At 59.7% G+C, this 26419-nt stretch overlaps 5 protein-coding genes across 14 annotated transcripts in view; 3 read left to right on the forward strand and 2 right to left on the reverse strand.

Moving 5' to 3' along the window:
• DOT1L (DOT1 like histone lysine methyltransferase) overlaps nt 1–4242 on the forward strand; it is a 51963-nt gene extending 47721 nt beyond the window's left edge. For 5 of the 8 annotated variants that reach the window (XM_043912094.1, XM_043912097.1, XM_043912098.1 and 2 more), the window contains one exon: nt 93–695. In XM_043912094.1, coding sequence (XP_043768029.1) covers nt 93–679 — 587 coding nt within the window. In that variant the 3' untranslated portion in view covers nt 680–695. Of the gene's footprint in view, nt 1–92; nt 696–1882 lie in introns of those variants that run through there. The other 3 variants (XM_043912100.1, XM_043912102.1, XM_043912101.1) reach the window with 2 other exon arrangements.
• Nucleotides 4243–4784: 542 nt separating this feature from the next.
• PLEKHJ1 (pleckstrin homology domain containing J1) lies at nt 4785–7506 on the reverse strand. Of its 2 annotated transcripts, none has more exons than XM_043912108.1 (7): nt 7415–7506; nt 6913–7234; nt 6749–6816; nt 6514–6580; nt 5584–5674; nt 5438–5501; nt 4785–5346 (listed from the first exon to the last, which is right to left on the reverse strand). In XM_043912108.1, exons 2-7 carry the CDS (start codon nt 7004–7006, stop codon nt 5281–5283), a joined length of 450 nt encoding a protein of 149 aa, XP_043768043.1. In that variant the 5' UTR covers nt 7007–7234; nt 7415–7506; the 3' UTR covers nt 4785–5280. The 2 variants fall into 2 exon arrangements, with proteins under 2 accessions (XP_043768043.1, XP_043768044.1); XM_043912109.1 differs by having other exon boundaries at nt 7333–7426.
• A 33-nt stretch (nt 7507–7539) lies between these two features.
• On the forward strand, nt 7540–16194 carry SF3A2 (splicing factor 3a subunit 2). The gene is made up of 9 exons (XM_043912106.1): nt 7540–7680; nt 11823–11987; nt 12381–12452; nt 13258–13304; nt 13474–13583; nt 14414–14463; nt 14544–14684; nt 15100–15168; nt 15256–16194. The coding sequence occupies exons 2-9, from the start codon at nt 11862–11864 to the stop codon at nt 16072–16074; spliced, it is 1434 nt and encodes a 477-aa protein (XP_043768041.1). The 5' UTR covers nt 7540–7680; nt 11823–11861; the 3' UTR covers nt 16075–16194.
• A 122-nt stretch (nt 16195–16316) lies between these two features.
• AMH (anti-Mullerian hormone) lies at nt 16317–19791 on the forward strand. Of its 2 annotated transcripts, none has more exons than XM_043912104.1 (5): nt 16317–17338; nt 17986–18128; nt 18370–18478; nt 18584–18764; nt 18849–19791. In XM_043912104.1, the coding sequence occupies exons 1-5, from the start codon at nt 16885–16887 to the stop codon at nt 19705–19707; spliced, it is 1746 nt and encodes a 581-aa protein (XP_043768039.1). In that variant the 5' UTR covers nt 16317–16884; the 3' UTR covers nt 19708–19791. The 2 variants fall into 2 exon arrangements, with proteins under 2 accessions (XP_043768039.1, XP_043768040.1); XM_043912105.1 differs by having other exon boundaries at nt 17986–18065.
• Nucleotides 19792–19966: 175 nt separating this feature from the next.
• On the reverse strand, nt 19967–23921 carry JSRP1 (junctional sarcoplasmic reticulum protein 1). The gene is made up of 7 exons (XM_043912107.1): nt 23809–23921; nt 22630–22781; nt 22186–22223; nt 21893–22022; nt 21358–21534; nt 20615–20706; nt 19967–20519 (listed from the first exon to the last, which is right to left on the reverse strand). Exons 2-7 carry the CDS (start codon nt 22745–22747, stop codon nt 20055–20057), a joined length of 1020 nt encoding a protein of 339 aa, XP_043768042.1. The 5' UTR covers nt 22748–22781; nt 23809–23921; the 3' UTR covers nt 19967–20054.
• Nucleotides 23922–26419: the final 2498 nt, after the last annotated feature.

A 26419-nucleotide genomic window follows, 5' to 3' on the forward strand; every position in this document is an offset into this window, starting at 1 on the left:
GCAGCTGCCGTCGCTTCCTCCTCCGCGCGCTGCTCTTGGCTCGGCTGGAGGTGCCCGCCTGTTGAAGCTGAGTTTTTCTCTCCTGTTTGCAGGTGTCTTTAACCACGCGGTGCCTCCCGCCTCCGCCCATCCGTTTGGAGCCAGTTTCGGCAGTGGGGCTGCATGTGGCAGCACCACGCTGAGCTTAACCCCGCTGCAGGCGGTGGCCAGCCCCCCGGCCTCTTCCTTTCAGGCCCCGTCCTCTGCGGAGCCGAGGCCGCCCCCACCCCCTCCGCACCTGGGCCAGCCCCCTCCGGGGCAGCCCGCCCTCCATGCACCCCCCCATCCTAACACCACCTTGCCTTCTCCCCCTGCGCTGCTCCCAGCTAACTCTGAGCCCGTGCTTCTGCAGAACCTCGCATCCCTCCCTGCTAACCAAGCTTTCTTACCCGCCTCTTCTGCTGCCTCTCTGCCGCCTGCTAACGCCTCTCTGTCCATCAAGCTCGCCTCCCTCCCGCACAAGGTGTCCCGCCCCTCCTTGACGGTGCACCACCAGCCCCTGCCTGGGCTGGCCCTGGCCCAGGCCCAGGCCACGCCCGTGAACCCACAGGCCAGCTCCACGGGGCCGCCCGCCGTGTGGGTTTCCCTTGGCATGCCGCCTCCGTATGCCGCGCGCCTTGCGGGGGTTAAGCCGCAATAAAGACCTTGCTTAGCTAGCAGTTCGTATTCTGTAAGGTAAGGCTAGAGCCCGACTAGGTGGCCGTGCTTCCCTTTGCAGAGAACAGGTGGGCCGGCGGGGCTCCTGGAAGGTCACGGGGCCAAGGCTGTGCTCCCACGACCAGGAGGCTAGGAGGCGTGAAGGCAGAGAGCCAGGGCAGCAAGGGAACCAGGGCATGGCTGGTCCCACTGCCTGCGGCCCCGCACCCTAGGTCTCCCAGGGAGAGCACCAGGAGGAGCAGGACCAAGCTGGTGTCCTCCCTGTTGACCCCAGCCTAAGCTTGCCACCACCCTGGGCTTGGGTGTGGCCGCTGGGGGCCCGGGCAGCTCCCGTGTGGGGCCATGGGGGCCATGGAGAAGCTCAGCGGTGCCTTTTGTGTGCTCAGGCCTGTCACCCAGTGCTTGAACGCGCCTCATAGTGTTTTAGGAAAACTATGCATTTAAGGCCCCTGGTGCACTGCAGGCCTTCAGAGCATGGTCATCTGGTGGGCTCCTTAGCTAAAGGGGCTGCCGTGGGGGCCTAGGGGCGGCAGGTGAATGTGGCACCAGCCACAGGAAGGAAGGCCTGGTGGGTGGGCAGTGTTCTGTCGTATGACTGAGGCCCGGCCACTCCCAGTGCCGCACCCACATCCCCAGGGTGAGGTCTGGAGCAGAAATGGGGCTTCAGGGCTGGGCTCAGGATCTGCCTATGTCCTCACCTGTGTGTCGTGTGTTTAAGTGGAAACGAATGGGCAGCCGCTGGAGTCCAACGGCCTCCTGGTCAGGGTCTGCAGACAGCCTTACTTGAGGCCTAGGGCCGGGGCTGTGCCTTGGTAGTTGGAAAAACTCAGAAGGTGGGGCTGCTCAGCGTGCAGCGGCCGCCGGCCATCAGAGGAGCTAGAGAGGGCAGCTGAGCACATGGAGGCCAGGTCAGGCCCATGGTGGACACTGCTTCCCCTGCTGCCTGGGCCAGTCTCTCCCAGGGGCACGTAGGCTTGCCAGGCTGTTCACAGGCCTCTGGGAGCACTGCCCGACAGGGGACCTGGGGACGGGCCTAGGGTGTGGCTCAGGGTCCTATGGCCACCACGTGCGTCGTCTGTCGGTCCGTCTGTCCGTCGGCGGCTCTGGCTCCCGACTTGGGGCAGCGCCGGGCCGTGTGGGCGAGGGGCTAACGCTGTGCCGCCTTTCTTCCCACGCGTGTCCGCAGGTAACTAGGATTTCTACCTCAACCGCGAGACTATGCAAGGGCGGGCTGGGCCGGCGGCGCGGGGCCCCCCACGGGACGGCGAGGACGGATGGAGGCCAGAGAACAGGCTCTACTGTGAATCAGCGCCGCGCAGACCTGCGGAGACGGCTCGCTGGGGCCCAGCTCCAGCCTGTACTGTCCATAGTTTTAGATAAAGTATTTATCGTTTTTTAAAAAGTATAAACAACTTTGACTTATTTTATTCCACCGAAGCCGTAAAGGCAACCTATTGAGAGATGTAGATACTATATGTGAAAGGATCTATGTAAAGACGTCCATCCGCCCGAGGACTGGCCGCAGCGGGGACCGCCAGCCGCCCGGTGCTATCTCGTCGCAGGCCGGCCTCCACGCTCTTGGTGCTGACTCTCGGGGTTGACCAATGCCGACGCCAGGCCCTGTGCCCACCCTGTTTATCTAACGCTCTTCCTATACCAAAGGCCCCAGCTCCAGGTGGAGGCCCGCCCCGCCTCGCACTGTGAACGGCCTCGCTCGGCTCCTGGGTCCACATCACGCCTTTGGCATAGGAATGGTGGCCGCGCAGCCAGGCTGCAGCGGGGTGCCTCGATGAGGGGACCCGTTTGAGTGGTGCTCGCGAGGAGGGTCTGGAACCCGCCGTGTGACAAGTGCATTTACTTTTGTACGTCTCTGCTCGTCCGGTCCCGTGCCACGGCTGCCCAGGGAGGGTTAGTGCCGGTGGTAGCTGGGGACGGGGGTGGTTAGTCGTGGGTGCCTGGTGTGTCTACAGGGGAGTCACGCTGACAGGTGACAGTATTTTATAGAGATGTGATGAAAATTTATAAATTTCATAGACTTGACTTCATTTATTTTTAGACTGTATGATGAATACACAGTAAACTAAAGAGAAAAAGGAAGAAAGAAAAGTGAGGGGAAACCTTGCTGTTTATTCAAGTGCACAGAGGTGCTGGCCCAGGGCACAGCTGGCCTGCCCACCCACCACCCCGCAGCTGGAGTGACACTCTCCCCCCGCGCTCCCGCCCCCAGCAGCCACAGTAGTGCTGCGGGAGGGATGTGGTGGGGTGGCAGGGCAGGAGTGCTGGTCCCTGAGGCTCCGAGGTGGTGGGTGGGGCTCTGTCCTCTGCACAGCGTCTGTGACTGTGCTGGGTCCTTGGTGCAGCGGTGTTGTCTGTGTGCCTCCCTGGAAGGGCCAATGTTGGCCAAAGGTGCTGGCAGGGGGCCCAGACCCCAAGGTGGGCATTCAGAGCCCTGTCCTCAGGTGCTCACCGCCCCCACCACCAGGTGGCACCCCCCCAAGGAGAGCAGGAGGTGGGCCTCCACATAGGGATCTAACCTGAGCCTTCCCCAGCCTGGCCACCACCACCCACCCCTGCAGAGTGGGGCCCTCTGCTGTCCCCGAGGATCAGTATGGTAGCTGAGCCCCAGCCCGCCTCCTCATTCCTGGGGTGAGTCTGGAGCCAGCCTTTCTGGCAGATGGAGGCCCCGCGAGATACAGGCCACAGGGTCAGAGCAGGACAGTGTCCCACCTCTGGCCACTTCTGCACTGCTGAGAGCAGCAGTTGAAGCTGGAGATGGAGCCCTCCTCCTGTGACCACCGGCCCTGCCCTGCCCCCTCCACCCCAGGTCGGTGCTCCTGGTGGGTGTGTGATGGTGCTGTCCTGCCCCCTGCCCCCCACCCCTCTTCAAGAGGCTCCCCACCCCCAACAGAAAGCTGCGGGGCTGCCTGAGGAGCCCCATCTGAACAAATGACACTGTACACAAACACTGCATGGCTTGCGGGCCACCATGCCTTGTCTGCCCTCCAAGCTACAGGGACAGACACGTGCACAGGGCCTGCCCCACAGCGGGGCCAGCTTGGCCTCTCCACACCCACCATCCTGCCCCAGCCCCTTGCCTGGGCCTGGGAGCCGCTGCCACAGGAAGGAGGGGGCGCCAGGGTGTTGGGCGTGGGGAGGAGCCCCGCTGCTGCTGTTGACCCGGGCGCTCCACTCCACTCCAGGAAGTCCGATGGCTACGGTCGCTTTGCTCAGGAAACCCTAACAATGAAGACACCCTCTGGTCAGGGGACACAGCCCTCCATTTAGCTACAAGTCAAATCGTGACCTATTTAAGATTCCCCCATTATTTATCCTGCCCGTCCACTGTAGGACTGTTTGTTCTCACTCACACATCCATCCACGCTCGCTCTGTCACACCTTGGTTTGTAATGCAGATGGGCTTTGCTTTGTCGTTTTGGTAGCCTGTGTTTCAGTTGGGGCGCTAACTCCCCTCGCTTCCCAAGGGAACCCCACTGCACTGCATATCCATCTCTAGACGCTGTAATAAAATACCTGTTTTCACTTGAACCTAGTCTGGCAGCAGTGTTTCTTCCTGGTGATGACACAGCAAGGTCCTGGAGTGCATAGGGCCCAGGGCCGTGCTCACCGTCCCCAGGCAGGGAGGATGGCCGCTCCCAGTAGAGGCCCACCTGCTCCTGAAGACAGGCACCGTGACCGACAGACAAGTTACAACTTCCCCTCACCCGGTCTCAGAGGCCCAGCCCCTGCTTGAGGGCTGACAACTATGACCAGGTCAGGACCACCCAGGGCAGCCTCCTTTTAGCCTTCCTAGACTACTTAGTGACAACGCCACCAACAAACCCTTCCTGAGGTCCTGCTGGCACTCAGACGGGGGCCTGTGAGCGCCAGAAGCCCCGTAGGCTGGGTCCCAGCCCCCCCTTGCCCTTCCTGGCTCTGGGTTCCAGGTCTCCCCACTCTTGCTCCCAGGCACTTCAACCTTGAACCTGGGGAGGGCCTCACTTCCCTCAGGAGCGGCTGTGCAGATGCAGGATAGGCGCGCGGCAGAGGACACATGTCCCTCTCTGCAGTCACAGCACCACTGGCCCATATAGAAAAGAGGTACCTTTATTTGAACAGAATATACTGGCCACCCCAAAGGCGAGCCTTCCAGCTCTGCCCAGAGGCGTCTGGCCAGGGCCTGCCCCTTCAGCAGGAGAATTCACAGCGGCCCCAGCACGGCCCCACGCCCTTCACAGCTTCACCTAACTATACATTCAGCCTGCCCACCGCAGGAGAGTTGCGCCTGCCAGGCCCTGGGTCAACGGACCCAAAGGGCGGGGCACAGCTCCTGGGAGGGGGCACTGGTGCCCTGGCAGCAGCAGGAGGCACCAAGGTACCAAACCAGTCCAGTGGTTCCCAGTGTGTCTAGAGGACACTTGCTGGGTGGTTTCTCCCAACAAGGCAGCCCCTGCCCACCGTGGGGCGTTTGAAGTCTTTAAACCAAGATACTTCCCACAGCAAATCCACGGTTGGCCAGGAAACCTGGGGCTGGGAGGGCAGAGAGGCCTATCCAGCAACAGGACAGCTGGGGAGCCCCACCCGGCCTCATGCCTTCAGGCTGCTCAGCTGGAACCTGGCCTCCTCTGATATGCCAAACTGTTCCAGGGGGTCCTGCGTGGGTGGACGACAATGCGGGGAGGGCAGTAAGCCTGAGCCCAGGAGGCCCCCACCCCCCACCTGCACCCCCCGCCCCCATGCACACCTTGCCAGTCATCTTCTGGATCTCGTTTCTGTAGAAAATGAGGCTCCTCCGCATGAATTCATAACTAGAAAGGAAAGCTGAGTGAGCCCCCAGGGCCCCGCACTGCCCTAGGCTCCGCCTGGCCCTAGGCTCTGTCAGCACCCCACCTGGCTCGACGCAGCGCAGCCATCCACTCCTGACACTGCTCCTCACTGCAGCACTCGAAGTGGTACTTCCTCTCTGGGTCCTCCAGGAAGCCTGAGAAGGGAGCAGCCCCCATGTGTCCCCGCTCCCTCCCACCCAGGCCTCAACTTCCTTTTCCAGCCCTGGCCTGGGCCCACTGCTTCCAAACAACTGACTGTAGGTTGAATCATGTCCCCCAAAAAACATACGTTCACATCTTAAAACGTATATTTCTCAGGACAGGGACTCTATCTGGACGTAGAGTCACTACAGGCCTAGGTAGTTAAGCGGTTAAGCTGAGCTCACATCACAGGAGGGTGAACGTCTAATCCAAAAGAACTGCTGTTAAGAAAAGCCGAACCTAGACCTGACCACACAAGGGAGAAGATCCCAGAAAATGAAGGCAGAGACAGGGAGATGTTTCTACAAGACAGTTCTGCCAACGAACCCTCCAGAAGCTGGGCAGATTCTCCTTCAGAAGGAAGCAACCGCGCTGACATTCTGATGTCAGACTTCTCCCCACCCAGAACTGGAAGGAATACATTATTCCTATTTAAGCCTCCCCGTCTGTGGCACTTTCTTGCAGACTCCCAGGGAAACTAGTAGAAGTTCTATCTTTCCTCCTGCAGACCCCACCCTCTCAAAAGCACCTAGGAGAAAACAGTCCCGGTTCCCCAGCACAAGTCCTGCTCACAGGAGAAATGGAACAGTTGCAGCGAGGCACGCCGGGAGAGAAGTGCTCCCCAACAAGACAAGGGTGGCCGTTCAGGTCACTTCTGTCTAGGTTACCGGGCCCCAAGGGAGAAGCCAGCGCGTAAGGCCGCCCGGACACTGCCCTCAGCCTCTAGGGACTTAGGTGGGGCCACGCCGGGGGATGGGGGGGGACAACCAGCCTCGTCCCAGGCCGCACTCACTGATGGAGAAGCCGCTGGGCTCTTCCTGGGTGACTCTGCAGTGCTCCAGCAGCAGGGCTCCAATGGGCTGCGGGCAGACAGGCTCATGGGGGAGGGACCCCGGGAACCCGCCCGCCCCCTGCCCCGCCCCCGATTCCCAAGCCCGCCCCGCTCCTACACCGGACCTCGACCCCGCCCAGCCCCCGACTCCGAACTCCGAACATAACCCCCACTGCAGTCCTCCCCAGCACCCTACCTCCGCCTCGTCCGTCCGGAAGTAGAAAAGGAAATTGACGACCAGCTTCACCAGCCGCCGCTTCACCACTGCGAGCACAAGGCGGGATCGCGCGAGTTCAGCACCTGCCCACTCCCGCCCCTTCAGCCGCCCGCCCGCCCGCTCCGGCGTCCCAGATCGCTCACCGCTGCCTTTCTTGGGTCCCCGCATGCCCAACTCGGCTGCCATCTCGGCCGGCTGCCGGGACAACGCCTGCAGCTCCTTCTCGTTATAGCGCATGGCGCCGCCGGTACCCAGAACGCGGAACTCCGGCCGCGCCCTCCCGGCCGCCGTCCCAAAGCTTGCAGATGCCGGCGCGAAAAGAGTCCCACGGCGCCGTCCCGGAGGCGCAGCCGGAGCTACTACGCCTGCGCGCTCCCGGCCGCTCAGTCTGTCAATCACCGGCGTGTGGCGGAAGCGTCTCGGGGGCCGTTAAGCCGGAGCGGGAACTTCCTGGGATGAACGGGACTATAGACAAAATGGATGGTGTCATATATGACCACGTAATAACGTGAACCCGGGATGGGAACAATAAAGCATTCCCACGACCGGTGGCACCCCCTTACTCAAGCGAACAGGGGTCAGGGGTGGGAGGCGAATCGCAACTACCCTCCCCGCGAGAACTGGCTCTGCGCGAGTGGTACTGACCGAAAGAACGAAGTAATCCGGCACGCACGCGCGCTTCGACTTCCGGCTTGCCCTCCGCTCCCCGCTTTCCTTCAGCCTATAAGCGTTTCGCCCGCGCCATTGGGCGGGCCGAGCATGCGCACACAGGAGGCCCCGCCCTTCCTGCCCCCGGAAATGCTTTCTCAGCCCTCGGCGCGCGTGCGCAGGACGAGGTCATCGCGGTGGCTGCGGCGCCTGAATAGGCCAAGGCAGTGTTTGAGCAGCCCGTGGATTTGACGAAATCGTGGGTGAGGATTAGGAGTGGTGCGGCACTAGGGCGGCGGCCCCGGGGGACTCCTTGGAGGGGAGTGGCTGAAGTGCTGGGTTGAGGGCGGCACCGGCTCTCTACATGCCGGGCGCTGGGCCGGCCCAACACCCCCGCCCTCCCACAGGGAGCTCCGACTGCCAAGGCCCGTTGGGTCGGGTCGGGTCGCAACGGACCCGGGGCGCCTTCTCTGAGTCCATTGGTTTGCTGAATTTGTGGTCCGGGGCTCATCTGGTTCCGGTAATGGGTGGGGGTGATGGCACCCCTGGTTCCAGGCCCGCCGAGGAGTGAGGAAGGTCCAGAGGCGGAGCTCTTGGCGCGGGCCCAAGAGCCGGTTAGCTAGGCCCGCTTAGCGAGCGAAGCCCGGAGTTTAAATGACTTCACTTGTCACTCTGGGATCCCGGCCCCTTCTCCCTTCTGCCCTTTGCAGCTGAGTACGACCGACCCGAGCTTGTAAATAGCCTGAGTCGGGTGTAGAAGTGGTCTCTCAGCTTCCTACCGTGACTGCTGAGGTCTCATTTCTGCCTCCCCCTCACCCGCTGCAGCCTCATCCTTCATACCATGGATGTGGTCATAGATCCTGAGCTTTAGTCAGATCGTCAGTCTTATTTTCTAGGACTGAAAATAGCATTCGCTGCTCAGGCAGGTACAGTGTTGAACTGTGCTGCTTTGTGGGGTACTGTTTTGCTCGCCACCCTCCCCCCAGAGCTCTTTCCTTTTTTCATTCTTCCTATTCGTCTGATTTTCTTGGCTGGTTATTAATTTTTGTCTCAAAGCATCATAATTTCACACGCCTTGTTTTTCAGTCGCGTCTGACTGACCCCATGGGCTGCAACACGTCAGGCTTTCCTGTCCTTCACCATCTCCCAGAGTTTGCCCAAGCTTGTGTCCATTGAATCAGTGATGCCATCCAACCATCCCATCCTCTGCCTCCCCCTTCTTTCGCGGTCTGTCTTTCCAGGCATCAGGGGTTTTTCTGATGAGTCGGCTCTTTGCAAGCCTATTGGTTGTAGTTTCCCACAGGTTGAAACAATGGATGTCTTTTTTTCCTTTCCTGCCTGCAAACTTCGCTCTCAGTGCTGGCATCTTCCTGTTCCACTCAGGACTGGAGCTCCACCTGGCAGCTCAATAGCTGTCCTAGAACCTTCTGTCCAGGCTCCCATGGGCTGGTTTCTGTTTTCAGTCTCACTGTCTCCTCTTTTTTCCATCAGAGCTCTTCAGGTAGGTTTTGAAGTTAACTCATTTGTTCAGTTTGAGCCCTTGCTTTGCTGAAAATGGGTTTATCCATTCTCACAGTTAGAAGTGTGGGTGTAAAGTTCTAGATTGAAAGCCCCTGATGGGAATTGGGGAAAGCCTTGTGCTGCCTTACGTGTTCTGAAGATTCTCATCTCATCCTGGTTTCTGATCTCTTGTTTCTGATTTTTTTTCCATCTGCTAGGAACTTTTAGTGCCATAAAACTTCATGGTCTATTTATAGGAGAGTTTTTTATTCTTTTAGATTGTTTCTTTGATAATACTCTTCATGTCTTTTGTTTCTCTTTTCTAGTTTTTATTTTGTATTTGGACTATGGTTGAGTAACAGTGTGGTGCTTCAGGTGTACAGCGAAGTGAATCAGCTATACATGTATACATACTCATTGTTTTTCACTTTTTTTCCTGTATAGGTCGTTACAGAGCACTGAGCAGAGTTTTCTGTGCTCTGTATACAGTAGGTTCCTATAGATTATATCTGTATTAAATATAGTAGTGTGGCCACGTTTTGTTTTCAGTTCAAAATTTCTAGCTTCTTGCTTTGTCTCCTGTTACCTTGTTACTTTGCTATTGTTTATTTTTCTATTCTTCATGATAGCTTTGATTCTTACCTTCAGGCACTCACATTCAGTGTGTTGTTAGGCTCATCGCATCTTTGCTTAAAGGGTTTGTCTGGTGTTAACTGGCCATGCTAACCTGTGGCATCCTATTTTAGTTTCGAGCTGTGAAAACATCACCCATCGTCCAAGAGGATGTTAACATTTTCTGTTGAGCTTTTCACTGAGTTTCCTTTTTCCTCAATACACGCATTTTTTCACGTCTGTTTAGACATCAGTTCTGCATGGAGAGCAGTGCTTCTCTAATGAGCTCAGTGGGCCTGGCAAAGTGCTGGGGTTTGGGGGATGCAGAGCCCCGAAGTGATCTCCCCTGTCCCCTGGACTGGGGACTCTAGCCGGGTCTCCTGCCTGCTGGACACAGGCCAGGTTGCAGGGGGGGGGCGGTGGTGGCGCTGCTGCTCAACGGGCAGGCAGTGATCCACCTGGCCTCATCCCAGCCTCTCTGAGATTCCAACAGGTAGGCTGGTGAGTGATTAAGTATCTGTCTGTGTTTGGGTTTCCTGAGTTGGTCAGATTCTCCTTGCAGGCTTTCATGACACCATGGCATGTTCTTCTGGCTGGTGTTGGAGAAGACTCTTGAGAGTCCCTTGTACTGCAAGGAGATCCAACCAGTCCATCCTAAAGGAGATCAGTCCTGGGTGTTCATTGGAAAGACTGATGTTGAAGCTGAAACTCTAATACTTTGGCCACCTGATGCAAAGAGCTGACTCAGTTGAAAAGACCCTGATGCAGGGAAAGATTGAGGGCAGGAGGAGAAGGGGATGACAGAGTATAGGATGGTTGGATGGCATCACCGACTCAATGGATATGGGTTTGGGTGGACTCCGGGAGTTGATGATGGACAGGGAGGCCTGGCGTGCTGCAGTTCATGGGGTCTCAAAGAGTCAGACACGACTGAGCAACTGAACTGAACGAAGGAACTGGCTGTCCCCAAACTGACTGTAACTCTTGGCTCTGTTAGTGTTTTGCCTTTACCAGTTGACGGCTCTGGGTGGCCTTGTGTGTAGTAAAAAGAATCAGGCCTGGTGATTCTGCAGCCAGCTAGGTCACCCTACTGGTCACCCGACATGGGGTTTTCATAAACTCATCAAGTTGTAGGCCAAGTCAGTGGCACAGCTGGCTAGTGCAGCAAACCATCAGTGGCTTACATGACATGAGTTTGCACTGCATCTATAGTCAGAAACTCAACACTAGTCTCACTGGGTTTTATTCCCTCTGGAGGCTTCAGGGGAGCACCGGCTCCTGCTGAAAGAAATGTACTTTCCAGCTTCTAGAGGCGCCGCATCCCTGGCTCACAGCCAGCAGAGCAGCATCCCCTGGTTCTGCCTCTGATCTTCCCCCTCCCTCTTATAAGGACCCTATGATGACAGTGGGCCCCCTGGGGAATCCAGGGTCGTATCCATCTCAGGGACCTAACTTAATCCCACCTGCAAAGTTCCCTCTGCTGCGTGAGGTGATGTGTCCAGGCACCCCAGGGAGCAGGACAGGTACATCTTTGGGGGTTCACACTCCTGGGCCCCATCCCTGTGAGCTTACCCTAACAGAGTCAAGATACTGTGGGTTTAAACCAGGGGCCTGGGGCCAGCATTGACAGTGAAGAGAATGTAGGATGAGAGAAGGTACCTGAGGTTGGATCTGAACTGAACCTGGAGGAGTATGAGAAACAGTAGGAAAAAGCAGCTGGACAGCTTGACAGGGATGTGCAGGAGAAATCAAGGGCCTTGGAGAGTCTGCCTCAGCCGCAAACGAGCTGTGACTGTCTTGTGTGTTAGGCAGTGGGGGTCGGGGGTGGACAGGTAGCCGGATGTATTCTTTGTTCCAGCAAATGTACTGCTGTATCAGAGAAGTAGAGTTTAGGTTGCGGGAAGGAAGTGTAGACGAGCAGAAAAGGGATTCAGAGGAGGGAGTGAACAGTGTGGGCCTGGGCAGTTTGGGAAGGCTTCTTAGAGGAGATGGGACTAGTTAGTGAGAACTGAGCCTCCTCTTCTCTGTTACTGTTTTGGGTCCCTGGGCCTTTGCACTCCTCAGTCAAAGAGATCTTCCTCTCCGGTCCACCCCTACTGTCACCTGGAGATGCCTCGTTTCTCATGTTTTTCCTTCCTCGTTCCCATGTGCCTGGCCCAGCGTGGGCCCTCAGCCACTGGAAGACAGGTGGTGAAGCCAGGGCTGGGGGCGGTGAGAGTGGGGAGGGGTGAGGCCAGACCAGGAGGGTGAGATCTCACACATAGTCTCACCAGCCGCCCCTTGGCCTCCACAGGTTTCTCCCCTGGTCTGACAGAGTGCCCAGGGTCTCACCATGGACTTCCAGCATCGCCCCGGGGGCAAGACTGGGAGCGGGGGCGTGGCCTCCTCCTCCGAGAGCAACCGGGACCGCAGGGAGCGTCTGCGACAATTGGCTCTAGAAACCATTGACATCAATAAGGTGTGCGCCCACCTGCCCACCCTGAAGCAGCAGCTCAGTGCCCTCCAGACCACAGTCTCCCCAGGCCTGGGGTTGACCCGCCTGCTTCTCTCCTCTGCCTGCATCCGGCTTGTGCTGCAGCACGAGGAGCCCTGTCCCGGCTGGGGAGATGGAGGATCAACAGTGCACCTTCAGCTCTGCCTCTTCCTAGACCCCACGCTGCCGCCAGTGTGGGGCTGGGGGCTTCCAGGGGACCCCTCTCCGGGGCTTGCTGCAGAGGCGGGCAGTCAGCCCTAGCCCCGTACAGTGGACCCTGTGGGATCCCCGGGGCAGTGGTGCTGGCTTGGGGGCTCCAGCTTGTCCTCCATCCCTGAGCGTCTCCCCCACTGCCTGACGCATGTGCTTCCTCTGCAGGACCCCTACTTCATGAAGAACCACCTGGGCTCCTATGAGTGCAAGTTGTGCCTGACGCTGCACAACAATGAGGTGCGTCTTTCTCAGGGAGGCATTGGCTTCAGAGCCCTGCTGTGCCCAGCCTCCTAGCCTCCTCCCTGCACGGGCACTGGGACAGCCACCGTGGGTTCTCTGCTTCCACCCATCCGTTTCCCGTAGCATCAGCGGCTCCGATATCACAGATGTGCGTCTGCACATGTGGGGATGCCCAGGATGTCCACGTGGGGCGGGAGGTCTGGAAGGCGTGGCTTCTGGTTTGAGACTTTAAGCAAGTGTCAGTCTGATGCTTGCTTCCACTGGGCTCCTGCCCTTCGCCATGAGCAGGTCTTCTCTGTCCTTTTCTGTGTGGAGGACACACTTTCTGACCAGTTGGTTCACAGCTCTAGACAGCTGCACTGAGCTGAATAGTCTCAGATGGGAGCATCTCCTTGTGGCTTTGGGGCTCCCCCTTCTCTGTGGGGGACCATCCTGGACACAGGGTCCCTGTGGGTCAGAAAAGCCTCCAGTTGAAAATTGCTGATACACGTGTCTTCTCCCTGGGACATCACTGAGATGGAATCAAAGGGCATGTTTATTCCAGGTGTCCCCACCACTGCCCCGCAGTATCCACTGGCCCCACCCACACCCTGGCAGCTACAAGACTGCTGTGTCCCCCCACCCAAGACTCTCATCATCTCTGGCTTTTGAGCATCTCATCCCTCTGTGTGCAGACCCACTAGAGCTCCTGTGTTCAGTAGCCATCAGGTGCCCGTCAGCGCTGAACGCTGTGGATGAGGCGGGGACATCGGGCACCACCCCCTCACTGTGTCCTCAATTGCACATTCCTCTCATGTTCCAGGGGAGTTACCTCGCACACACCCAGGGGAAGAAACATCAGACCAACTTGTAAGTACCTGGCACCTCTTCCCGTGCCTGCTGTCACGCTACCTGACTCCTATTTCCCTCATCTCACGTCTCCAAGGTCGGCCGGGGATGGGGCGCTCCTGGCGCCTGGGGCTGTGGCCTTGGTGGCCTGTGAGGAGGGGCCTCAACACTGTGTCTGTCCTGCCTGCAGGGCCCGGCGAGCGGCCAAGGAGGCCAAGGAGGCCCCCGCCCAGCCAGCACCGGAGAAGGTCAAGGTGGAAGTGAAGAAGTTTGTGAAGATCGGCCGCCCGGGCTACAAAGGTAACTTGTCGATGGCCTTGGCGGGCAGTCGCTCACCCACCCCCAGCCTCACCAGTGGCCTCAGCTTCCATTAGAGGCTTCCTGTCCTGAGGGCAGGGGCCGTAGTGTCTCCTCTGCTCTTTACACTCCTAGCAAAGGTGGGTGGGAGGGGACTGCGGGCCCTGGTGTAGTCAATTCCTCTGACCTTAGAACTGGGTGCTGGCACTTTTTATCTGGGGAGAGAGGAAGGGAAAGGGGAGGCTCACCTGGGTCAGCAGCTGCAGAGGATCTGGTTGCTATGGCGGGGGCGGGGAAGGCAGGCCTCCTGGCAGGTATTCTTGCTGAAGTGGACACACCCTGTGTATGGCTGGCGTCTCAGACAAGACATGGCCTGGGAAGGCCCGGGGGTGGTCCTGCTTGGTGAGCCAGGGTGAGGGTGGCACTACCCTCAGGGAGGCCACCACACACCTTTTGGTTAGTCTGGGTCATCTGGCCTCTTCCTGGGTGTGGCAGGGAGACACTGGGGGCCTGAGGGCGCGTGAAGGGCCCCGGGGCTGTGTGGACAGCAGCCCAAAGCAGCAGAGCTGGAGAGTGACGGGCGCCCTGTCCCAGAAGGCCTGGTGGGGGTGTGGGCAGCAGGGGGCCCACCCTCTGCCCCCACCCGCATGCTATCAGCTGGCCTGACATCAGGCATCAGGGAGGGCACAGCCCTCCCACCCTTGGGCCGATGACTGCTAGTTGCCCAGCCAGGTGACCTCCCCCTCCCTGCCAAGCCGGCTCTCCCATTCACGGGTGACATGAGGCCAGTCCTAGGACCCCGTTACTGGACCTGATATCCTCCTGTGTTGCAGTAACCAAGCAGAGGGATACAGAGATGGGCCAGCAGAGCCTCCTTTTCCAGGTGAGCAAAGGCCAGGCACCCTTTGTCCTGAGGGGAGGAGCCCTTGAGAGGCAGTGCTGTCACTGGCCATGTCCCCACAGATCGACTACCCCGAGATTGCTGAGGGCATCATGCCCCGACACCGCTTCATGTCTGCCTACGAGCAGAGGATCGAGCCCCCGGACCGGCGCTGGCAGTACCTACTCATGGCCGCTGAGCCCTATGAGACCATTGCCTTCAAGGTAGCTCGCTGGGACCCCGGAGGGTCCTGCAGGGTCTGCTCCATCCAGGCAGCTGGCTCCCGGCCCACTCCAGGTGCCCCCTCTGGGCCCTTGCCTCCTGAGGGGTTGTCAGAAGACGATGCAGAGCGAGGGCAGGGGCTGGGTGTCCACCATGAATCAGAGACCCTGGCGTGGCCCCAGCAGTGAGGTGTCCCTGTTACCAGGCTGTCCCGGGACTCTAACCTCGTCCTATCCTCATATATGTTAACGAGACAGGGTAGATTGCAACTTCCCTGGGTGGCAGGTCTGCTAAGCAGCAGAGCAAGAATGTCGGCCGTCACCCCCACATCAGACCCTGTTCCCTCACAGAAGGGCCTCCTGGGCCGGGCCATCTCATGGTCTTGAGGGCCTGTCTCTGCCCCTGTACCCCGCACAGGTGCCAAGCAGGGAAATAGACAAGGCTGAAGGCAAGTTCTGGACTCACTGGAACCGGGAAACCAAGCAAGTGAGTCACTCCGTGTCCACGTAGTTCCCCATCCTTCTCCCAACCCAAGGCCCCTGGGACCCTGCTCAGTTCGTCTTGTCTGTCCAGTTTTTCCTCCAGTTCCACTTCAAGATGGAGAAGCCGCCAGCCCCACCGAGCCTTCCTGCTGGGCCTCCTGGGGTGAAACGGCCCCCACCCCCACTGATGAACGGCCTTCCCCCTCGCCCACCACTACCAGAGTCTCTGCCCCCGCCCCCACCAGGAGGCCTGCCCCTGCCACCCATGCCGCCCAGTGGGCCTGCACCCTCAGGACCCCCAGGCCCTCCTCAGCTGCCCCCACCGGCTCCTGGGGTCCACCCACCGGCACCAGTGGTCCACCCACCAACCTCTGGGGTGCATCCCCCTGCTCCTGGAGTCCATCCTCCAGCTCCTGGGGTCCACCCCCCGGCACCAGTGGTTCACCCACCAGCATCTGGGGTCCACCCACCCGCTCCAGGGGTCCACCCCCCAGCCCCAGGAGTCCACCCTCCTGCTCCGGGAGTCCACCCTCCAGCCCCAGGGGTCCATCCTCCCCCATCTGCTGGCGTTCACCCCCAGGCACCAGTGGTGCACCCACCAGCTCCTGCAGTTCATCCCCAAGCTCCGGGGGTGCACCCGACTCCTGCAGTTCACCCCCAGGCTCCAGGAGTCCACCCACCAGCTCCCGGGGTCCACCCACCAACCCCTGGGATCCACCCCCAGCCTCCTGGGGTCCACCCCCCTCCTCCTGGGGTCCATCCTCCGGCCCCTGGGGTCCATCCCCAGCCACCTGGGGTTCACCCCTCAAATCCCGGGGTGCACCCCCCAACGCCCATGCCCCCAATGCTGAGGCCCCCACTGCCCTCCGAAGGCCCTGGGAACATTCCTCCCCCTCCCCCCACCAACTGAAAAGCCACCCCCATCCTAACAAGTCTGGTTTGGTTTTCCTGGGTTTTGCCCTAAGAGTAGAGTTTTTTTGTACTGGGCTGGGTATCCCCAGAGCTCATTAAAGAGTCTGCTGACCGTGAACTGGACTGCTGTGTCAACCTGTGGGCGGTCAGCACCTGCTTGCTGTGGGTGAACACATGTGGCTGCTTTCCACCACCATAGGGGGTGTCAGGGTCCCATCTGAACCCCAGGGGTGGCCCCTGGTGTCTCTGCCCTGGAGACCCTTGGGCAAGGACAGACCCTGCGGGCCAGCGGAGTGTGGTGTGGTTCTCTGGGAAGACAGCAGAGCAAAGAAGGCTTCTCACTCCCCTTGGGGGTCTCTGTGGGCCTCAGAGGCAGGGTGAGCAGGCATGTGGGGTCACTGGGGGCCAGACCTGCCTACCCAGTGTGAAGTGTCATCCCCCTTGGGGCTGGCACCCAAATCCTGGGGCAGGGGCTCCACACCTCGCCCTCCCACACCCCCAGGTTGTTGATAGTCTGGCTGTCTGGGCCACGCACTCCTGCTCACATTCCTGCTCTGGGGAGGGGGAAGATTTGTCAAGGACAGTCTGACAAATGGGTCACAGGCCATACACACCGTATCACTGCCCAGGAGATAGGCAGGCAGGTTGGAACAGAGGGGGCTTTGAGAAGGCCACAGGCCTCCCAGGCTCGCGGCAGGCACCAGCCTTCAAGGTCACATCCCAGGAGGAGATAGGGACCGCCCTGCAGCACAAACAGCCCTGCTCCTCCTTATAAAGTACGGCAGCCCAGCCCCTGGAAGCTCCCAGGATGCCCAGTCCATCTCTCTCTCTGGCCCTGGTGCTGTTGGCCATGGGGGCTTTGCTGAGGCCAGGCACCCCCAGGGAGGAGGTTTCCAGCACCGCGGCCTCGCCCAGGGATCAGGCCACAGGCAGCGGGGCACTCATCTTTCAGCAAGATTGGGACTGGCCGATCCCCAGTCTCTGGCTGCCAGGCAGCCCTCAGGACCCCCTGTGCCTGGTGACCCTGCATGGGAGGGGCAATGGGAGCAGAGCCCCACTGCGGGTGGTGGGGGCCCTGAGCGGCTACGAGCAGGCCTTCCTGGAGGCTGTGCGGCGCACCCACTGGGGCCTGAGTGACTTGACCACCTTCGCTGTGTGCCCCACTGGTGACGGGCAGCCTGTGCTGCCCCACCTGCAGCAGCTGCAGGCGTGGCTGGGGGAGCCAGGGGGGCGGTGGCTGGTGGTCCTGCACCTGGAGGAAGGTATGTGTTGTGTTGGGACTGTGGTGGGACGCCAGGCTCTCGTGCCCTCCTCCTAAGACCAGGGGACTGCAGAGCCCCCAGCCCAGGGACCCATCCCCAGTCTCAGGAAGTGGAGGCTAACGGCCAGAGAGGTGGGTCACTATCTTTGCCTGTCTGGGGCCAGAAGTTCTTCAGCTCCCAGCCACCCCTCTCCCCATGCAGTGCCTGGTGGAGGGGAGTGTGGGGCTAACACCTTGTTCACCTGCCTGGGAGCTACACGGTTGGGGGTGGAGGAAGGAGGCAGGTCAGTGCAGCCTAATTGTCCAGCAGAGGAGTGCCTCTCCCTCCCCACTGGGTAGCAAGAGGTTCCTGTTCCAAGGGGCCACTGTCCTCAGACCCACTACCAGGAACCCCCCAGGAGCTCTCTAGGCCTAGAGCCCCCAAGGGCTCAGGAGACACAGGTGGCAGCCGCACCGCCCACCCTATCCATCACTTTTAGGCCACTCCTGTCCCAGGGAAGCCAGGAGCCAGCGTCAAACCTCTCCCACCAGGTTCCCCCAGGCTTCGGTTGGGGTGGGGTCTCCCTCCTATGGAGGGGACAGGTTTGGGGGAGGGGCTCGGGCTTCCGTGGCTCAGGTGTCTCCCTTCTTCCCTTGTCCTGCCTGCAGTGACGTGGGAGCCGACACCCTTGCTGAGGTTCCAGGAGCCTCCGCCTGGAGGAGCCAACCCCCCAGAGCTGGCGCTGCTGGTATTGTACCCAGGGCCTGGCCTGGAGGTCACTGTCACCGGCGCTGGGCTACCTAGCGCCCAGGTACCAGGGAGTGGAATGTGGCTCTCTCTGGCCCCCCAGGACCCCCTCCCCCCCCCCTCCGGGCCACAGAGCAAGGGAGGGATTATGGGTTTGGGTTTGTGTTGTTTTTAACTTGGCCTCACAGAAAGGCCACAAGTGTCCAGGCTAGACCTTGAAGGGATGTTAAGGGCAGCAAGCAGAGCAGGGTTGGCATCCATGCTCCCGCCCCTCAACCTGGCTGAACCCCCGTGTCCACCCGCAGAGCCTCTGCCTGACCGCGGACTCAGACTTCCTGGCCTTGGTCGTGGACCGGCCGGAGGGGGCCTGGCGCCGGCCTGGGCTAGCCCTGACCCTGCGGCGCCGTGGAAATGGTAGGCCTTGCCTGGACAGGGACCCGACCGGGTGGCTGCCCTCGACCCGCAGACCCCACCCCACCCCCAGCCGCTGAACTGCACGGCGCACGCGCCTCCCCTCAGGTGCACCCCTGAGCACTGCCCAGCTGCAGGCGCTGCTGTTCGGTGCGGACTCCCGCTGCTTCACACGAAAGACCCCGGCCCTGTTGCTCTTGCTGCCCGCGCGGCCGTCGGCGCCGGCGCGGCCGCCGGCGCCAATGCCCGCACACGGTCGGCTGGAGTTGGTGCCCTTCCCGCAGCCCAGGTGCGCGCAGGCCCAGACCTGGGGATGCGGGGAGTGTGGGCGCCGCAGGTTTGCGCCCTCACGACCCCCGACTCTGCTGTCCAGGCCTTCCCCGGAGCCAGAGGAGGCACCGCCCAGCGCCGATCCCTTCCTGGAGACGCTCACGCGCCTAGTGCGCGCGCTCCGGGGACCCCCGGCCCAAGCCTCGCCACCACGACTGGCCTTGGACCCGGGCGCACTGGCTGGTTTCCCGCAGGGCCAGGTCAACCTGTCGGACCCCGCGGCCCTGGAGCGCCTGCTGGATGGTGAGGAGCCGCTGCTGTTGCTGCTGCCGCCGACGGCAGCCAACACCGGGGTCCCCGCAACGCCGCAAGGTCCCAAGTCCCCTCTGTGGGCCGCGGGACTAGCGCGCCGGGTGGCTGCCGAGCTTCAGGCGGCGGCCGCCGAGCTGCGCGGCCTCCCGGGGCTGCCTCCCGCCGCCCCCCCGCTGCTGGCGCGCCTGCTGGCACTGTGCCCGGGAAACCCAGATGGCCCCGGCGGCCCGCTGCGCGCGCTGCTGCTGCTCAAGGCACTGCAGGGCCTGCGCGCTGAGTGGCGCGGGCGGGAGCGGAGCGGCTCCGCACGAGCGCAGCGCAGCCCCGGGGCCGCGGCTGCAGATGGGCCGTGCGCTCTGCGCGAGCTGAGCGTAGACCTGCGGGCCGAGCGCTCCGTGCTCATCCCGGAGACATATCAGGCCAACAACTGCCAGGGCGCCTGCGGCTGGCCTCAGTCGGACCGCAACCCGCGCTACGGCAACCACGTGGTGCTGCTGCTGAAGATGCAGGCCCGCGGCGCCGCCCTGGCGCGCCCGCCCTGCTGTGTGCCCACAGCCTACACCGGCAAGCTCCTCATCAGCCTGTCCGAGGAGCGCATCAGCGCACACCACGTCCCGAACATGGTGGCCACCGAGTGCGGCTGCCGGTGACCTCGCGCCGTGCTCCTTGTGCTGCCCCGGCCCGTATTTATTCGGACCCCGTCATCGCCCCAATAAAGACGGGAAGGCACGCGGTTGGGGTGTCTGTGCATGTTTGGGGACAGGCAGAGGCCTCCTTCCCGCAGTTCTCCGTCTTCACCCGCTGCCCCCTTGCCCCTCCGTCCTCCCTCCACCCCCCACCCAAAGCTCATCCGCCTCACGCAGGCCCCGGGCAGGTTCTGGGGTCCTGGTGCGAAGGAACAGACGATGAGGGGGCCGCAGCACTTGCTTTATTTAGCTGGAACCGCGGGGCCCTAGAGCAGATATTCAGAAACTCACGCGCACGACCCCAGTCTCGTTCAGTCCCGGCCTTTGCCGGCACGGCGCTTCTGGCGGCCTGGAGGCCGGTCCTCCTTGTCAGGGCGCCGCGGGGAGACCCAGGCCTGCCTCTTCCTATCCTCGGGGGCTCCGGAGTCTCGCCCCCAAGGTCGATGGACCCCCTCGCGGGCCTCCCAGCGTCGCGGTAGGGCTCTGCCGGGCTCCCTGGCACCACGTGGCTTCTCTTTTCGTGGCTTCTCCATTCTTGGCCTCTCCTCCTTGTGTGGCTTCTCCTTCCAGGGCCTCTCCTTCGGAGGCTTCTCCTTCTTCACCCTCTCCTTGGGCCCTCGGCCTGCGAGGGGCGCATGCTCCTCATCAGCAGCTTCTCCAGACTCCCATTCGTCCTTCTCTGCAGCCTCTCCACTCCTAGGAATCTGGACCCTTTCCTCTACCTTCCAGGAGGGCTCAGGCTGCCTCACTAGGGGGGCCCGGGCCTCAGGCTTTGGCTGTTATGCAGACAAGTGCAGGGTGGTGGGATCAGCCACAATTCCATGGCTCAAGCCCCTCCCCGCAGAGAGGAGCCCACTGAGGAAGAGCTTACCAGGGGTGACGCTGGCCCCTTGGGTGACGAGCTTGATGAGACCCACGACTCAGGGACAGGTGCGGGGGCTTCTGCATCCCCAGCCACAGTCTCTGGGAGGGGACAAGAGGGGATGCGAGTCAGCCTGGGGCAAGAGTTGGGAGTGAGAACCACAGCACACCATCCATCCCCTAGAGCCCCCTCTCCTGGGGACAGGCAAGGGGACCCAGCCGTCTCCACCCGGGTTCACTGAGGCTGGGCTAGCTCCCTTCCAGCCCCAGGAAGGGGTTCCAAGTCTCCACTGCTGCTTCTCTTCAAACCTCCCTCATTCAGGGTGTGCCAGGATGCTCCAGTTTCTCCGAGGGCCATGGGAGCACTGAGGCACACAGAAGCCACACTCTGTGAAACGGGGGTGCACATGGCCCTTCCTGGGCATGCGAGGCCCAGGGTTTGGGGTGGTGAGGGTCGGTTCACTGGGGAGGCAGGTGCATCAAGGTCCCTACTGGGGTGGGGGAGGAGGCAGTTCCCTGTAAGGTCTGTTGGAAAGGGGGGTTGGAGGGGTCTCAGAGCCGGTCCTGGATAGAGGGACTCCGACGGGACCATGGGGATGCACAAGGTCCGCTGCCCAGCAAGAAGTGCAGGGGGCCGCCAGGAACCCCTCACAAGATCCAGGGGGCGCGCGAACCGCCTAGGGTTCGGGCGCACAGACCCGCCCCGTGGCGTGTCCGTGCTTCCGGGAAGGAGTAGCCAAGTGTGAGGCTCACCGCGGCACAGCTGGAAGGCGGAGCCCAGCAGCGCCACGAGCGAGGCCAGCACCAGGCACTTGTTGAGCGTCAAGTCTCCCCAGGGCAGCTCCTCGCTCAGGGCCGGGGGCGGCGGCGGCGGCGGCGGCTGCTGGGGCGGTGCGGTCTGCGCCTTCTTCCGTGCGGGGCTCCGGGGGGCTGCAGGAGCAAGTGCTGGCTGGGCTCTAGGCAGCGAGGGGCAGACCTGCGGCTAAAGTCAGCTCTGCTCTGCCCGGCCGTGCGGCCCTAGGCTGAGAAACAGCCCTGCCGGCTTGGCAGCTTCACTGCGATGCAGAGAATTTTCCAGAAGATAATTAGCTGAAGCTTAGTGGCAGCTAAGCTGGTGTTATCATGAATTAGAGACTCACAACCCTTTCAGTTACAGCCAGGAAACCACTCAGCCAGGAGCCCCATGTGGCTATCTTCCTGCTGCCCAGATCCAAGGACCCACCCTCCCCTCCCATGCTGGTCCATACCCATCGCCCCCCCACCTCACCCCTGCCTCCTGCAAACCCACTTGCTCCTGCTTTCAGCCTCTCCTTTCCGGTTCCTGAGGTCACTTTGGACACAGGCTCCTTTTCCGTCTTCTTGGGCTTGGTGTCCACACTGCCTGTGGGGCTGCCCTCAGTCACTCGCTCCTGAGAATCCTGTGGGGACATGTGTCATCCTGGGTGTTCCCTCTAATGGAGACCCAGCCTTCCCAGGGGCTGCAGAAACCCACCCTCTTAAGCCAGCACCTCCCCTACTCCAGGAGCACCTTGGGCTGAAACCCAGAAGGAAGACCACCCTCCCCCGTCCCCCGCTACTCACATGGGACTGGCTGCTGGAGTCAGCCAACCTGGATGTCGCTGTTGGTGAAAAAAGAGGGGAGAGTCAAAGTCGTGGGGACCCCCAGATCCCACTTTTTGTTGGGTCCTGCAGGGTGAGGGGCTGGGGACAGGAGAGCTCCCAGTTTGCAGGTTAAAACATAGACAGACTCAGAGACAGCCTTGCACAAAAGCACACAGCAGGTCACTGGCAAGCCAGGATCCAAACCCTGACCTGTGTGGCCCAGCACCTGTGTTTTCTGGGATCTTTACAACCGCCTCCCCACCCCACCCCCTGGGACACTAATGGGCACAGAGGTTGGAAACAAGGAGCATGGTTTAAGCCAGTCCAGTGTGGAAGTCCAAGTCCTGGTTTCTGAAGGTGGGCCACCTGACTCAGAAGGAGGATGGGGGCATGCGCTTCCTCCCCCAGCACCTTCTCTGGTGCCTTGCGCACTGTCCTCCCGGGGCCGGCCAGGACAAGGGTCAGCCAGTGCAGAGAGGTCCTCATCCATTTGGCAGCTGCCCAGGCCTCCATCCAGCTCCTCCAAGGCCCTGGTTGCCATGGGGACGGCTGAGAGCCGCAGGCCCAGAGTCAAGCTAAGGGCAAGAGGGAAGAGGCAAAAAAAACAAAAAGAAAAAAAAAAAAAAAAGAGGGAAGAGGCAGCCTGAGCCCCTGCTATGGGCTTGCCTCTTGGAGAAGGGAGCTCCTTGCCTCTCCATACCACCACCCTGGCTTCTCCCTCTGCCTGGAGCCACCTTCCCTGGTAACTTCACACTTGCTCAGGGCATGGACCGACAGCCCTCCAGCGGGCACTCTCCCTGACATCCCCCCCAGGTCTGCCTTGGGACCCCTCTGGATAGGCCAGCCTCTATGGGCTCCAATATCCCTCTGCACACAGCAGAGAATGCTGGAGCCCAGAGCAGGCTGGGTCCTGCCCATGGTCACACAGAGGTGAGCACAGAGCCCAAACCGGAACCCTTGGCCCCAGGGTCAGCTCATGTTCTCTGAGACCAGGACTATTTTTATCCGGTGCCCAAGGCCAGCAGGGCAGGCCGGCTAGGGGCCCAGCGCCTCCTAGGCCTTGCTCCCCTGGGGTCTCCCTCTGGGTCATCCTTACCCCTCATTCCTGGCACCTAGCCTCCTTCCGGACCCCGTGGGTGCTGGCACTCAAGCCCCGGCAGCTAGGACCAGCCTGACTCTGGCCATGACAGGCAGGGGCAGGGGATACCAGGCCTCCCACCCCCAACCCTGGGGTCCCTGCCTCCTCTATGCTGCCTCTGATCCCATAGGGCAGATGAAGAAACAGGCTGAAGGTGGAGCTGTGGGCCAGAGGTTGTGCAGAACTGGAGCCAAACCCCATCTGTTGGATCCCACGGCCCTGTATTTTGGAATCCCCGGTGTCCCTGGCACCAGTGTCAGTGTGACCCATCCCTGGGCAGAAAGGGGACCCTTTCCTGGGGCCAGAGTAGTCGGTGGGGGAGGAGACCTATGGGTGGGGAGTGCCTCTAGGGGTGCGTGGGGGCAGCCACAGGAGTCAGGGACACCCCCGTGGACCTCAGGGGTGCCCTCCCAGGTCCTGGGGACCCCCCCACCTCTTCCCAGGCCTCCTTGTGCCCCTCTTACCCACAGTCGCCACGCTGGGCCTGGTAGACAGCATGGAGCGCGGGGAGGGTGGCCCCAGACAGACAGCAGCAGGTGGCTGGAGGCCGTATTGTGGGCCAATCAGCTCCTCGGCCTGCTGTGGGAGGGGGAGGAGGGCCGGCCTGAGGTCCCCGCGGGGAGCACACCCTTGCCTCGGAGCAGGGCCAGGCATTGGTGGAGGGGTGCCCCCCCCCCAACCAACATAGAACCATTGCCAGGCCTGCCACAGTGACCCTGGGAGCATTGCTTTCTGTCCCTCAGCCTTGGAAAAGAGGGTCGCAGGGGCTGAGAGCACCCACAAAGCATGGTTACCTCGCCTTTATAAGCAACTCTTGTGTGCCGGGCTCTGCAGCAGCTAAAGGATCGCAGCCCTGTGGAGTTGGGGGCCATCAGGGAGGGCTTCCTGGAGGAGGATGGCACCATCAAAGGGCATCCAGGCTCTACCCACTGGCTCAGGCCAGGCTCAGCTCAGAGGCCTCAGTTTCCTCATCTGGAAAGTGGGGTCATTTCCTCCTGGCCGGCAATGAGGTGAGAATAAGTTTAAACAACCACTCGAATGTGAGCTGCTTTTTTTTTTCCTTAATTGAAGTATAGTTGGTTTACAGTGTTGTATTAATTTCTGCTGCACACCTGTACAGCAAATTAACTCAGTTATACATAGATAAACTCTTTTCCACACTATTTTTCATTATGGTTTGTCACAGGATATTAAATATAGTTCCCTGTGCTGTACAGTGGGAGCTTGCTGTTTATCCTATATATAATAGTTTGCATCTGCTTATCCCGAACTCTCAATCCTTCCCTCCCCCACTCCCCCTCCCCCTTGGCAACTGCAAGTCTTTTCTCTATGTCTGTGAGTCTGTTTCATAGGTATGTTCATTTGTGTCATATTTTAGATTCCACATATAAGTAATATCATATGGTATCTGTCTTTCTCTTTCTGACTTTGAGTGAGTGATAGTTGCTCAGTCATGCCTGACTCTTTGCAACCACATACTTATTTTGCTTAGTGTGATAATCTCTAGGTCCATCCATGTTACTGCAAATGACATTATTTCATTCTTTATTTTGACTAATATTCCATTGTATATATACCATACTGTGTATGAATATATAATATGTATATGTATATATTGAATGTGATATATATCATATCTTTATCCATTCCTCTGTTAATGAACACTTAGATTGTTTCCATGTCTTGGTTATTGTGAACAGAGCTGCTATGAATACCGGGGTGCATGCATCTTTTTGATTTAGAGTTTTGTCTGGATATATGCCCAGAAGTGGGATTGCTGGATCATATGGGCTTCCTAGGCGTTGGTGATGGACAGCGAAGCCTGGCTTGCTGCAGTCCATGGGGTCGCAAAGAGTCAGACACGACTGAGCGACTAAACTGAACTAATGGGCTTCCTAAGGAAACCGCCTGCAGTGCAGGAAGACCTGGGTTCCATCCCTGGTCGGGAAGATCTCCTGGAGAAGAAAATGGCAACCCACTTCAGTATTCTTGCCTGGAGAATTCTATGGACAGAGGAGCCTGGCAGGCTACAGTCCGTGGGGATGCAAAGAGTTGGACATGACTGTGTGACTAACGCACACACAGCAGCTCTACATCCCACCTGGTCACATTTCCACGTTTGTTTAGTCAATCATTGAACACATACCACTCAGTCCAGCCAATCAGTAAAGGAAACCAACTTTTTCATTGAAAAAATGAATTTATTTATTTATTTTTGTCTCTACTGTGTCTTCATTCCTGTGTTACTGTGTGGGCTTTTCTGTAGTTGCAGTGAGCAGGGGCTACCCTCCTGTTGCAGAGCACAAGCTCTAGGGCACACAGAACTCAGGAGCTGTGGCACACGGGCTCAGAGGTTGAAGGTCCCAGGCTCTAGAGCACCAGGCTCAATAGTTGTGGTGCATGGACTTAGTTGCTGTGCAGCATGTGGGATCTTCCCGGACCAGGGATCGAACCTATGTCCCCTGCATTGGCAGGCAGATTCCCATCCACTCTACCACCAGGGAAGCCCCCATCTTAACCATTTTTAAGTGACACTTGTACATTCACATTCTTGGGCAACCACCCCCACCATCCATCTCCAGAACTTTCTCACCTTCCCAAACTGAAATCCTGCCCTATTTAAGACTAACTCTCTAGCCCCTGGCCCCCACCAACTACTTCTTATTTCTATGGATCTGACTAGGGTTAAAACATACTATTTTGCACATTTTAGAAGACACAAGCGTACATTTCTATTTGTACCTCCCATTCTCTATATACTGTTGTTTTACTTCCAATATGATGTAAATCAATCTCAGGATTTTCCTGGTGGTCCAGTATTTAGATTCCATGCTTCCACTGCAGGGGAGACGAGTTTGATCCCTAGTCAGGGAACTAAGATCCCACATGCTATGTGGCCAAAAAAAACCCAAAACAGAATAGACTTCATTCCACAATGAAGTACAAAACTTCTGAGGTCCCTACTGGATGCCTCACATATTCAATGAATTAACTGCACCTTTTAAAAAAATATTATTTTCATTTGGCTGCACTGGGTCTTAGTTGCAGTATGTGGGATCTAGTTCCCTGGCTGGG

This window comes from Cervus elaphus, chromosome 9, assembly GCF_910594005.1.
Source record: "Cervus elaphus chromosome 9, mCerEla1.1, whole genome shotgun sequence".
Lineage (NCBI taxonomy): Eukaryota > Metazoa > Chordata > Mammalia > Artiodactyla > Cervidae > Cervus > Cervus elaphus.